The 14084-nt window shown below is 41.8% G+C and overlaps 1 protein-coding gene across 5 annotated transcripts in view; it reads left to right on the top strand.

Annotated features, from left to right (window-relative positions):
• FRMD4A (FERM domain containing 4A) overlaps positions 1–14084 on the top strand; it is a 564004-nt gene that overhangs the window by 406726 nt on the left and 143194 nt on the right. For all 5 annotated transcript variants that reach the window (XM_033100573.1, XM_033100571.1, XM_033100572.1 and 2 more), the window contains one exon: positions 8721–8815. In XM_033100573.1, coding sequence (XP_032956464.1) covers positions 8721–8815 — 95 coding nt within the window. The remainder of the gene's footprint in view (positions 1–8720; positions 8816–14084) is intronic.

The raw sequence follows: 14084 nt of genomic DNA, 5'->3' as shown, positions 1-14084 counted from the left end.
TTTTCTCCCTCCAGATTTTTAGAAAAGTTGGAAAGAAAGGGCAAGCTCACCATGCTCTCTCCCTGCCGTCTCCATGGCTGCAGCCACTCCTACAGGACAGTGAATCACCTTTCATGGGTCTTGGGGCCCTGGCAGTGCCATCAGGGTAGGCGGGTGTGGCCCCCCCAGGGAACTGTCCCCTGGCAGCCCAGCGGTCACTGTATGTGAAGCAAATTGTCCAAAACAGCCTTGGGGAAGAGAGCGAGGTGACAGGGTCAGACTTCTGATTCCTTGTGAAGCACAGATGGGAGCCGGTTGATGTTTTACATCTTTTAGTGCAGTTCATTCAGAAGTGGCAGTTCCTTTGATTTAGAACCTGGGAGATGCCCAAGGGAATGGGGGTGCCAGGATGGGGCTTGAGGGTAGATTTCACTAAGGTGAAGCCCACGGAACCATTGACTGGCCCATGGTCAGCTCTGAGAAAGGCTTGTCCACCTGAACTTTCTGGGTGTGATGTCAATGGTACTCTAACAAGAGAATGCAAAAACTAATAAAGGGCTTTCACCTGAGGCCCCAGTTTATTCACATCTCAAACAACCAACAAATACTGAATTTTATCCAATTAGGAAGCGTATGCTGGGCACTGATGGGGAGAATGAGATTTGGGATTTCAGTCTGAGGGTGTGTGTTCGTTTCCTGTGGCTGCTGTAACAAGTCACCACAAACTTGGTGGCTTCAAGTAGGAGAAACAGATTCTCTCATAGTTCTGGAAGGCAGAAGTCAAAACCATGCCGTCAGCGCAGCCATGCTTTTGGAGGATGGAGGCTGGAGGGAGGGCAAAATCCATTCCTTGCCTCTTCTGGCTGCCCGTGGCCTCGTCACTCCAATCTCTGCCTCTGTCTTCACACGGCCTTCCCGCGCATGTGTCTCTGAGTCAGAACTACCCGTGTCTCTCCTGTAAGATCCATATGATTGTATTCACGGCCCACCTGGATAATCCAGGCTAAGTTCCTCCTCTCAGGAACCTTACTCACATGTTTTGTAAAGTAAGGTAAATAGTCACAGCTTCCAGTGGTGAGGATGCAGGTATACCATTTTGAAGGCCACCGTTCAGCCCAGTACAAAGTGTAACAAAATCACATCACACAAAATTGTCTGTGTTCATAACAGCATTAATCACAACAGCCAAAACAGAGAAGCGACCCTCGTGTCCAGTGATGGATGAATAGGAGAACACAATGTGGTACACTCATGCAAGGGAATATTATTTTGCCTTTAAAAGGAAGGGAATTCAGACACAGACGACAACATGAATGAACCCTGAGGACATTATGCTACGTGCAATAAGCCAGTCACAAAAGGACAAAGACTGTATAATTGCACTTACGTGAGGTACCGCGAGTAGAGTAGTCGTATTCAGGGAGACAGAAAGTGGAATGGGCATTGCGGGGGGCTGGGGGACGGAAGAATGGGGAGTTGTCATTTAGTGCGGACAGAGTTTCTGTTTTGCAAGATAAGGAGTTCTGGAAAATGAGTTTCACCACAGTGCAAATAGACTTAACAATATTGAACTATACATTTAACAATGGTTCAGATGGGAAATTGTATGCTCTGTGTATTTGACGACAATTAAAGAAAACTTTTTTAAGTAAAATAAATGTATCCCACCACCAGAGCATGCATGCCAAGGGTGGATGAGGTACACGTGGTAAATGCTAGAGGAATTCAAAGGGGAAAGACAGCATTTGGAAATGGGATGGTCAGGGAGGGCTTTCTGGAGGAAGGGAGCTTTGAATAGGATAACATTTAAAGGGGAAGGAAGAGGGGAGAAGATGGAGTGGACAAAGGTTTGGAAATAAAACTGAGATTGGTGTTTTCCTTAGTCTAATATAAATTGAGTAGAAATGAGTGATTTTGTCGGTAATTGGGCAGAAATGAGGTTGGCTGGGTTAACTGGGCCTAGATTCAAAGAGTGGCCTTAAATACCAGGCTGCCATCTGATGCCATCTAGAAGTTTATTATCATAATTCCTAAGTGAGGTAATGAGGGTCTGAAATAATAATGAACTCATAGAACACTCCCTTTGTGCCAGGCACTGCCTTAAGCATCTTCTGCAGATCAATATTAATTCATTTAATCCTCCAAGCAGCCCTGTGATGAGCGTATTGTCGGCACACTGATTTTGCAGCTGCTGAACCTGGGGTACAGAGAGGTTTAAGTGACTTGCCTGAGGTTGTATAATAAAGATGGTGACTAGATTTAAGAGATCAAGGCAGAATCCAGCATGGTTGTGTTTTCACATGGGCGAACAGACCCTTGAGAAGGCAGGGCAGTTTTTAGGGAAGGAAGAAGCTACATTTAATAATCACAAAGAATAATATTTTAGGGCAGGAAGCGAGTTCATCATTTTACAGATGAGAGCACCTCGGCTCAGAGTACACAGGCCCGTCCGGAGCCCTCTGTGTGCCGATGTGTGCGTGGTTTCCCACTGGGACAGTCCAGGACCCTTGGGAACTCAGATCTGGGTGGTAGAGTTGGAGCAGTGATGACAAGTTGCTATTCTGCCCTCCTCCCTGCTGAGTGTGACCAAAGCCCAGGTTTCCCGGCTTGCATTAGTGTTGGAAATGCCGCCCAGCTAGCATGCTGAACAGCTTCACCGAGCAGTGCATTTTGAGTGGGACATTTATAAAGAGAGTCTATTTGTCAGATATCAGGAGGAATAAACGCTTAGAGAGATAGATGGGAAAAGGATCTGAGATGGAAAAAGAAAACGAGATGAGAGAAGCGATTGCATGAACAAAGTTAATTACAGGCGAGAGAAAGTCAGTCTTAAATGTCATGACCTCACAGGGCCAGGAAGTCACATGACCCAGAGCCCGCGGCCTAACCCAAGATGCACAGGGCTTGCCTTGCCCGGGTCCACACTGAGGCCCCTGCAGAGTTTGTCCTGTAGAACTTGACTGGGCTACAGTCTTTCTGGCCTGGCTCCCAGCCTGATCCCTGCACACTCCACAGATGTTTATAGCACAAGTAATTGGCAAATTATAATCAGCAGGATTCTGTAAACATCCCTTCAAAGTACACAAGAGCATAAATAAAGCTTTCTGCTTACCCAGCAACTTTCTCTAAATGAGTTTAAGAAAAGTTCGGAGCAATGTAGTCCATTAATCACCATCGCTTCAAGGTAGGACACTGTCTGAGTCTGCAAGATCAGGAAATCACAGGGCTGATGCCTTAAGCGCTTTTAAACCAACCGTACAGAGAAGTAAAGGTTCGGTGCTTGATCTGTCAGGAGAGACTACGTTATGCTGTGATGACAGACAACTCCGGACATCTTGGTGGCTTCACAGTGAGGTCCATTTCTCACACCACACGTCCATCTAGCTGGTGGTAATGCTCCCTCCCACACATGGAACAGCCACCATGACAGGGGAAGAAAGAGTGTGGCTTTTATTATTATTATGGAGGTATAATTGACATGTAATGTTATATTAGTTTCAGGTGAACAATGTAATGATTCGCAATTTATGTAGGGTGTGGCTTTTAAAGGGACTTCTGGTTCAGGAGTTATAACCTCAGCTACTTCTGGGATATGGTATCAACCCCAATCAAGGCCTTTATTTCCTCATTTGTAAATCGTGGGTAATAAATGCAGGCTTTTCTTCACTGAGGGGGTGTGTTATAATCTGCAGTAACTGTTTTATGAAGTAATGGGACTTTTTAAAATTTTTAACTAAAGCTAGGCATCCAAACGGTTGCGGTCCTTGTAAAGGGTGAGTTTGAGATAACGTTTGTTTCAGTGGTGCTGCTGTCGCTCAGAGCCTTTTCATTGCCTTCCATTTATGAGTCACCAAGAAAATTCATTTTCTCACTGTAAAAATTTCAATATAAAAAGGGTTGTGGCAACAGACTAAATTATAGGCACGCATCACCATGAAGAAGCCAAAAGTCAGTCTCCACGAGGATCGCAGGTGGCATCCATTACTCCGGTGAATTCCCCAGTGGGCCGAGTCAGACCTTCAGCTCTATAGGCTCAGAAACCTGATTTTTCATCCTCAGGGGAAGACTCACATTAACCAAATTCAAAGTACTGATGTATAAATGGATTCCAATGTCTAAAATGTCAGTATACTGGATTCAAGTGAGCGCATAACCCTCACCCAGACCAGCCCCGCTGGGTCATGATCCTTGACCTCTCACCCAGGAAGTGCAGGCAGCAGAGGCAGGATGGCAAAGGAGTTAACAGGGGACCTTCGAGGACAGCTTGACTTCCTTTGGAATGCTGCCTTTGCTGGGACACAGCCGGCCTGACATCTCCCAGCCAGAATCTTCACTGGCAAAGGAATTGCAATTGTTTTATTTTAGATGGTAATGCAATCCTACACGATTCTCAGCACCATGTCTCAGAGCAGTGCCACACGACGTTTCTTGGAACGATGGATTTTCATAGAAGGAAAGTTAAATAGGAAATTTGAGTGTTTAATGTGACCAGCTGGAGTAGCCCCATTTCTACCACTCACACCTTCCACTCACCTCCACCGTTTGGAATGATTATTTAATCATGTCATGAACTATTCTAGCCCTGAGAGTACAGTCATGCTCCACATGATGACGTTTCGTCAATGATGGACCAAATGTAGAATGGTGGTCTCGTACGATTATAATGGAGCTGAAACATTCCTATCGCCTAGTGACATCGTAGCTGTGGTAATATCTCAGTGTAACGAACCACTCACGTGTTTCTGGTGATGCAGGTGTAAGCAAACCTACCTCTCTGCCAGTCGTATAAAAGTGTAGCACATGCAATTATGTACAGTACCTCATACTTCATAATGAGAGAAAAATGACTATGTTGTTAGTTTATGTAATTACTATACATTTGATCATTTTAGAGTATACGCTTTCTACTTATATTTTTTAAAAGTTTGCTGTGAAACAGTATGTACGCCGTGTTATGCCAGCAGCAGCCTCATACAGCTTGTGTTTACTGCATCTCAATTACATCATTTTTTCTTATGCTTGATTTAATCTCATGTTGCTTTATACAGTTCCATGCTGTACAGACTTGCAGCCTAGGAGCAATAGGCTGTACCATAGAGCCTGGGGGTGTGGTAGGCTAGACCATCCAGGTTTACGTAAGTGCACTCTAGGATGTTCCCACAATGACAAAATCGCCTAACTATGTTTCTCAGAATGTGTCCCCATCATGAAGCAGCACACAATTATAATTCTTTTTCTTCCTGGGTAAATTTATATATCTCTGGTCAGTTCCATTGAGATGGTGACTTTCCAGTTTAACTCTCAAGGAGAAGGAAACTTACTTCTATCGTTTCCTACTCTGGGCTGGCAGCCTCACCATAACCCCCAAGAACCCACAATAATTACTTTATAGTCACAAATCAAATCCGTTATGAGTGCAAGAAGACTCGTCACCAGTGAGCATGCTCTTACAAGCGGGACACAAGCTTCAAAGGCCAACCCAAAAGATTATCAAAAATATTTTAAGAAATAGCAGACATTGTAGAAATACCCAGACTACTTTGAAAGGGATGGCAGTCATTTGGACAGATAGGTTATGCGGCGTTGCAGTTTAAAAATCAGCCATACTGCCTTACATTCAGTCACAACTGTACTTTAAGTGCTTCTGGGGTGGGGGTTGACAACAGAGCTTGTACCAGCTCATAGCAGACACAGCTAGGAGCCTCAAGAACTTCCCCCACTACTTAGATTGTACTTTATAATGTATCAGTGACGATCTGAGATGGGCCACATGTACTCCACTGCATTCCTTCTGGTAGGTGTCTACTATTTATGAAGGAGAGTCTTCTATAAAGTCTTGAATTCCTTGTGGGTTAGAGAGATTGCTTTTTCACTTTTTCAAATTTTAATGTGAATAAAAGTACAGAACATTAGATTTGTATTTGATTTATCAAGATGGCTTTGATTTATCAAGATGGATTCTCCTGTCGATTTATGTCTTCTGGAGGGAGGAAGCTGACCTCACTGAAAACCCACTCCTGTCCTTTCTAGCTGTTTTCACCGGTAAATTGGTGGTCATTGAGGCCTAGACGCTGCCCCCCTGTGAGCCCAGGAGTGAGGCATCTGCTTTGGTTTTTTTAAAAGGATCAGTAGCTCCTGCTCTGTGTCCCTGATGATTGTCTAAATCCTTGCTGGCAAGCGCTGCGTGCCACTCATTTTGTATCTCCTGCGGTGTTGGCTAGTGCCCTGCACATATTAGACATTCAGTAAATGCCTTTTGAATTAAAAGAAGTGCACTGTTCTTAGCAAGGGCTGCTATAACAAAATACTGGGGGTTTTATACAACAGAAATTTATTTTTGCACCATTCTGGAGGCCCGAAGTCCAACATCAGGATGCCAACCTGGTCGAGTTCTAGTAAGGACTCTCTTCCTGATGTGCAGATGGCAGCCTTCTCACCGTTTACTCTCACGGTGGAGAGAAAGTATAAGCAAGCTCTCTGGTGTCTCTTCTTCTAAGGACTCTACTCCCATCATGGGGGCCCACCCGCAGGACCTCATCTAAACCTAATCATCTCCCGTTGGCTCCATCTCCAAATATCATCACATTGGGGGTTAGGACTTCAACATATGAATTTGGGGGGTGAGGACACAATTCAGTCCATAGCATCACTCAAAAAGTGAAATAAGAAATAAAACTGTCATGTAACTTTCTTCTTCTTCTTCTTCTTCTTTCTTCTTCTTCAAACCACCTTCACCCATTTCAACCCTAACCCCCCCACACACACACACACCCTTTGAGGTGTATCTTTGAGGTTTGTGGTTTTTTTAGTTTTTTTTTTTTTTAAGATTCCACATATAAGTGAGAACATACAGTATTTGTCTTTCTCTGTCTGACTTATCTCAGCGTAATGCCTTCAGGTCCATCCATGTTATCACAAATGGCAGAACTTCCTTCTTTTTTATGACTGAATAGTATTCCGTTGTATATATACCACATCTTCTTTATCCATTCATCCACTAATGGACTCTAGGTAGTTTCCTTCCTTGGCTATTGTCAATAATGCCTCATTGGACATGGGGACACAGATGTTTTTGAGTTGGTGTTTTCATATCCTTCAGATATACACCCAGAAGTGGAAATGCTGGGTCATATGGTAGTTCTAAAATTGTCATATAAGTCATGATTTACATGTCTTATCCACTCTCCTAACAGAGAAATGCAACAGAGTAGCCAGCAGAATAGGAGGTATACTCGGGAAGGATTTATTAAGGTGAATTAATATGCACACACATACACATACACCCAAACACATTTTCTCTTCTGGAATCTGGTCTTGCTCTGAGCTTGGAGACGTCCAGTGAGTGTGCTTGGGCGAAGCAGTTGTCTTAGAATGAAGGCAATGCATTTGCATATGACTGACCTGGGAGCTAGTTCCCCGTTAGCCCAAGTCTCCAGCTTTTCCCTCTCCCCACGCCCCTCCCACCTCAGAGCCTGGTTGTTTGTGGTCATCTCAGCAGTGATGGACCCAAGTGAATGACGTATACGTATTGGCAGAGCTGTTTAGAAAGGAGTTTAGAATAAACACATTCTTAGGTAAAGCCTGGTCTCCTCTGGAAAGGTAGATGAAAGGTGGATTTTCAGTTTATTCTTCAATACTGTTCCCAAAGCCCTTTGGCCTTAATTTCTAATGTTTCATGCAGGAAGGTACTTTTATTGTTTGGGTTTTAAATTGTGGGAGCACATAGAGTAGTCAAGGGCAGAGTGTCTGGAGCCGGGGTTCAAACCCCAGACCCAACACTTAAAGATATTTAGTCTGGGTGCCTATTTCCTCCCCATACGACAGGGTTAATACAAGACCACCTCACAGGGCTGCAATGAGGATTCAAGAGGCTGGTATTTGTAAAGTGCTTAGAACAGGGCCTGTCACATAGCAAATGCTATATAAGTGTATGTTAAATATATATAATATATAATATATAGTAGATTAATTATGATATAACATCTATGATAAACTATATTAATATATTTTTAAATAAATGTATTTTTATTACATGTTCTATAATATATTTGTAATATATAAAATTACATATTTATGTATAAATATATGCGTAAATTAAACATGTAACAAACTACATAATATATTAATTATGTTAATATTAATATAATGATAAAATATATATTATAACATACAGAGGGTGCCAAAAAATGTGTACATATTTTAAGACAGGAAACAACTGTATTAAAATTGTAATACTCAATACACACCGATAACAAAAGAGAAATACAAGTCACGTGTATACATTTTTTGGCACCCCTGATATTATTAAATATATATGTATAGTATTTATATGTTATATATGTTATATGTTATTACATGTTATCATATATACTGCGCATATTTATTATATATGAATGTGTAATATATTTTTAAATAAGGCATCTTCCCATCAGTTCAGTGTAAAATGTTCTCCTGTGTAGGGAAGGAGAACCCACGGATTCCTGAGCCCTGTCTGTGAGCGAGTACCATTTGTTGGTAGAACAAACTACTAGGAAACAAGGCGGTAGTTCTCCATCTGTGGATGGCCTTGTACTTGGCTGTTTGCTCAGTGACGTCCTCATTGTCTACTCCTTTGGGTTTAATTCATGTACTTGAGCTTTGAGACATTGCCATTGAAAAAAATTATGTAAACCTGAAGTTGCATCTTTGAGGAAGTGTCATCTCCCACCACTTACCCTTTTTTCATTCTGTTCTGTCTCCAGCCCAAGCTTTTGGCCAAGGAGCTGCTTGACCTCGTGGCATCTCACTTCAATCTGAAGGAAAAGGAATATTTCGGAATAGCCTTCACAGATGAGACGTAAGTGCCCCCACGAGCCCTCAGAATCTGAAGGGAAACTGGAGATTGCACTGTCCCAAATGTCAGCAGGGAAATCAGCTACAGGCCACTGGGGTCCTGTGGGACGGGGTCAGTTCAAGTTCATCATCCAAATTTCAAAGGCCTTTGATCATTCCTGGAACGGCCAAAGGGTATAATCAGGGTGATGCTCATATTATAAATTATTAGGTAAACTAGTTTTTATAATCAAGCAGGTTTGTGTTCAGAACCAAAATGTTTGTTTTTTTAAAGTAGATAGATTTGCATGGGTTTGTTTTCTATTAAAGTTAAATGAAAACTTCTGGAAATTAAACTTTTCTCCCCAGTGTTAGAATAACAATAACAGGAAGTGAATTTGATAATAAAGTCAAAATGAAAAGTATCTGTACAGTTTCCCTGTCTAAGCTGAAATAGAGTATAAAAATAAAAAATTCAGGTCACTCAGCTGATGAAAAGTAAAGTACATTTGCTTTCAGTGGTTTTTCAGTTTGGCTCTATAAAGTTGCGTTTTGTAATATAAATAAGGAATAGCTTTACTAAAATTTCAATTTCCTTCTTAATATACTGTTAGCAAGAGCATGATGAAAACCTGCACAGATTGCTAGATAAGCTGTTCTAAGCAAATGTTTCATAATATTTTTTCCTCTTTGTGTGTATACACACACCCCCACACCTCCAAATCTTTAGAATTATAAAGATGATTTCCTAAAATATTAATAAATCAGGGTTGGGTCAGTGGCTGGACAGTACAGAGGAGGCCATGCCCCATCAACCAGATGGTGCCATCGAGGCAGGATGGGCTCAGAAGCAAGGATAGGAGACAGCCACACTGGGGAGTAGGAGAGGTGATCAGATGCGTCTGCATGTGGATACACCTAGCTTGGGGAGCCGCAAATGGACAGAGTGGCCATAGCACTTATCCAAATTGCGACCCTGGGAGTAAAAAGGGGTGTACATTAGGACTGTCCTGGCCAATCTAGAACATACCATTGCCCTCTAAATTAGCAACAATTCAAGAGGTGGGGTGGTCAGGAGATAGGTGGCAGGAGCAGTCACATCTTTCTCAAGAAAGCCTGGAGTCACCATGTCAGCCCCTGTCCCTGAGGCTGTGGGTAACCGAGCCAGGAGGAAGGGAGGAGGGCTGGCTCCTGGTCTAGAAGGATTGCCGTGCCTACGGTTGGGGCCACACGAGGAGGGGTGTGACTGGAGCGCGGCGGTGGGAAGGCGCCGGCGGAGTAATGGAAATAAAAAAGGTTTCAAGACAAATATATATTGAGACCAGCTACTTTCACAGGTGCAGGTGTTTTTACTCTTTCTCCTGAGAGTCATGGTAAACCCCCTACATTACTGTTCATACATTTGCCACTAATTAGAAGGAAATCAGGAGTTTCAATTAATCATATCCCATTGTTCACATTTCCCAAGTATGACTACTCTTCTCAAAGATCGAGTGACCTCTAGATGAGTCCCAGTTAAACTTCCCTTTTGAATAAACAAGAATCAAAGAGTGAGTATGTTGTCCCAGTCCAACGAGGAAGGAACACTGAGTGTTTCAAATTACAGCCCTAACAGCACCAGCCAGAAGAAGTCGGCTGTGAGGTAGAAAGTCACTCTCCTCCTAAGAGAGATGAGAGTAGAAACCACACATCCCAGAAAGGCGAGTGGGGATGGACAGACAGCCCAATCGCCTCGTCCCGTCGCTGGCGCCTGGCTCCTGGGCTGGCCAGGAAAGCGTGTGTGTGCATATGTGTGTGACACCAGACTGGAGGAACACAGCCCACACCCTAGAGGGGAATTGGAAGCGTGCAGGGCTCTGTGGTGGGGGGTGAGCGTGCGGTTATGAAGAGGAGATGGGCCATTTCCTGGCACGGTCCAGAGAACGTGTGGCCACCACTATCCCCACCTGAGTGTGGGTGGGAGGGCTTCTCCAGTGACTGTAGGCATGAAAAAGAGATGCAGCTGGCAGACAGTTCCTGTAAAAGAACTGACAGGTGGGCCTGACTCATGAGGGGGAAACGGCGAGCGTCAGGGGCCCCCAGGAAATTAAGAACAAGGGCCCCCAAGGGACGAGGACAGGAGACAGAAACAAAGGGGATGGCCGTGACTCAGGGCAGAGTCATGGCCTGACAACACCTGCAGCCAACGGACATTGGCTGGTGGCCTCTTTGGTCATCTGAACCGTTCTCCTTTTGCTGATTAAAAAAGGGAAGAACAGAAGCTGCCACCAAAAAGTAGTGCCTATGGGTATGAGTTAGTCTAGGCTGGTGTTCATATGTCAGTAAGCACTAGCCTTATATGCTATAATATGTGCCCCTAAACATGCACAGAAGATGTTTTAATGTCCTTGTTTTCAAATTATGCATGTGACTTCTGCAGGTGCTACACTGCATATTTTATAATAAAATGCAGAAGTTTCATCCCTTATTCTAGCCCATGGTATGCCCTGTGTATTCCCTATTTCCTCATGAAAATCCAACAAGGCTGACACTTGGAAAGTATTATAAACTATGAAATACTGGATAAGTGTAAGATATTACCAGCAGCGTCATGATTCCTTATAGCAGCATATATGACTTTTATTAAGAGATCATATAGATTTGTCAGTGAGTCTTTCAATAGTAACTGCTGTTGATGACATTTTGTCGGATCTGGATGGGCCTGGAGAAAAGAGATATAGAGCCGACGGTAGCCAGGAAATTAGAAGTTTCTCTGAGCTTCTCTCGCCCCAAAAGTTGTGTTCATTAATAAAGTCTACAGTGCAAAACTTTATGCCCAAGGATATTTAATATTCTTAACTTGTCCACAATTTTGCGACATCAGTAATAGCTCTGCCTTTTTTTTATATATTTAAATTTTAAACTTTTTATTTGAAAATAATTAGATTTACAAAAGGGTTGCAAAGCTAGGCCAGAGTTTCCATGTACCCTTCACCCAGCTTCCCCAAATGTTGACATCTTACAACCTATGTTAATTAACATTGGTACTGTATTATATTAGCATATTATTGGTACTAAACTATAGACTTCATTCCAACGTCACCAGTTTTCCCAGGAATGTCTTTTTCTGTTCCAGGATTGAATAGCACGCAGCCCCTTTTATTTTAATAAATCTGCCCTAATAAAAAGATACAGATGGTTATCTGATGATTATCTGTGAATGATCTGAATTGTGGCGATACGTGCAAACAGTGACACTTTGGCAATCGTTAAAGCATTCCGAAGGAAAGGAAGAACCTAGTATTAATTTTGATTCTAAAATAATTATTTATGTTTTGCTAGAGTTGTGGCTCTCAACCTTGGCTGCACATTGGAGTCACCTAGGACTTAATAAAATTCAATGCCTGGGACCTGCTCCCAGAATTGTGATTTAATTGGCTGGGAGTGGCCTGAGCATCGACATTTTTCTGACATGCACCCAAGTATGGAAACCCTTGTTCAATAGAGAGGGGAACGTCAGAGTAAATTTCCTCTGCTTCCTCCCTCCAGATCCAAGAAGAGAAGCTGATTTCACTCAAACTCTGAATAGTTGGGGCCCGTTATGACATGTGCCAGGGCCCTACAAAGTCACAGACTCTCCATTCCAGAAAGACTCTGGAAACCTGACAGTATGAAACCAGTCTAGAAGTTTAGCTTTAGTGTTTCCATCAGTCCAAATAGTGTAGCTGAGATTTTCATTGATAAAGCATGGGTGTCCATCATGTAAGGAAAGTTATTATTACATTTTATTTTTCAAATATTTCCATTGCTGTTTTAACACCCAAGTTCTTGGGTTTTTATTTCAGAGCTCATAGTTCTGATTATATAATTTATATTTTATTTTATTTATTTTTTTATTAAAATTTATTGGGGTGACAATTGTTAGTAAAATTACATAGGTTTCAAGTGTACAATTCTGTAATATGTCATTTATATATCACATTGTGTGACTTAAATCAGTGAAGCCCTGTTTTTAATTATCTGATCCATTCTCAGTCATAATTTTTGCTTTCTCTATTTGGATTTCTTTTTTTTAAAAAAGAAACACTTTCACCGAGTTGTAATTGGTCCACAAGAATTGCACATATTTAATGTGTACAGTTCAGTAAGTGTGGACATACATGCACCCAAGTTTTTAATTTTCAAAATTTTTAAAAAGTTCTCGACAGAGGGTTCCATCATCAAAAGCTGTAACTAAACTTTTAGACTATTTAGCAGAAACAGTCAAACACACCTCAAGTAGAAGTAATAATTAGCACAATTTGTTTAAATGGAATTTGAATTTCCTATAGTAACTTTTAAGAATGGTATGTCTGGCGCTGTAAATGAGTATCCATTTAATGGAAACCTTTAAGAAGTATTCAGAGAGTTGAGGGAGAAAGGCGAAAACTTGGTTAGCTGTCATTGCACGTTTGAAAAGCCAGGTACAGTTAGAATGTATTTTCACCGAGTTGTTCTCAATCTCCTATTTCATCACAGAACCCTTTGAAATTTGTTAAGAAGGTACATTACCTTGCCTCCTCAAAAGTTTACACACAAAATAATTTACTCTTAGATTTTACAGGGTTCACAGACACCCTGAAGTAGGAATCCTAGTTTAAGGCTGAATTAAATGCATGACCACTGTGCTGTACCCCTGCAACACACACACATACATATATATATATATATATATATATATATATATATATATATATATATATATATATATATATATATATTTATTTATAGTTGACATACAATATTATATATCTATATATGGTTGGTGCAAAAGCAATTGCAGTTTAAAAGTTTAAATAAAAATAATCGCAAAAACCGCAATTACTTTTGCACCAACCTAATATTATATATATATTATATATATATATTCACAGGAGGTGGAGTACAGCGTAAGGAAGATAGTCAGTAGCACTGTAACAGTTATATAAGATGTCAGAGGGGTAGTAGCTTGGGGGAGGGAGGTTATCACTTTGTGAGGGGTGTAAATGTCTAACCATGATGTTGCTTTGTACACCTGAAACTAATTTAATAAAAAAAAAACCCACAATTAAGGGTGTTTTGTTTTGGTTGTTTTTTAAAACAACATGCTGTTTCAATTGTATCATCGATGGGTACTGTTTGCGGAGAGTGATTTATCGGGATGGTTAAAGTCTACAGACCCAATGCCGGGACGACAGGGAGCATCCTTGCTCTTCAGTGCCCTTCAGTCCTTGCATACCTTGACTAGAACCAAAACCGGCATTGACCGAGCCACGTGAACAGCACTCCCAGTTTCA

This window comes from Rhinolophus ferrumequinum (assembly GCF_004115265.2).
Source record: "Rhinolophus ferrumequinum isolate MPI-CBG mRhiFer1 chromosome 5 unlocalized genomic scaffold, mRhiFer1_v1.p scaffold_110_arrow_ctg1, whole genome shotgun sequence".
NCBI lineage: Eukaryota > Metazoa > Chordata > Mammalia > Chiroptera > Rhinolophidae > Rhinolophus > Rhinolophus ferrumequinum.
This window is presented reverse-complemented; position numbering and strand designations above follow the sequence as displayed.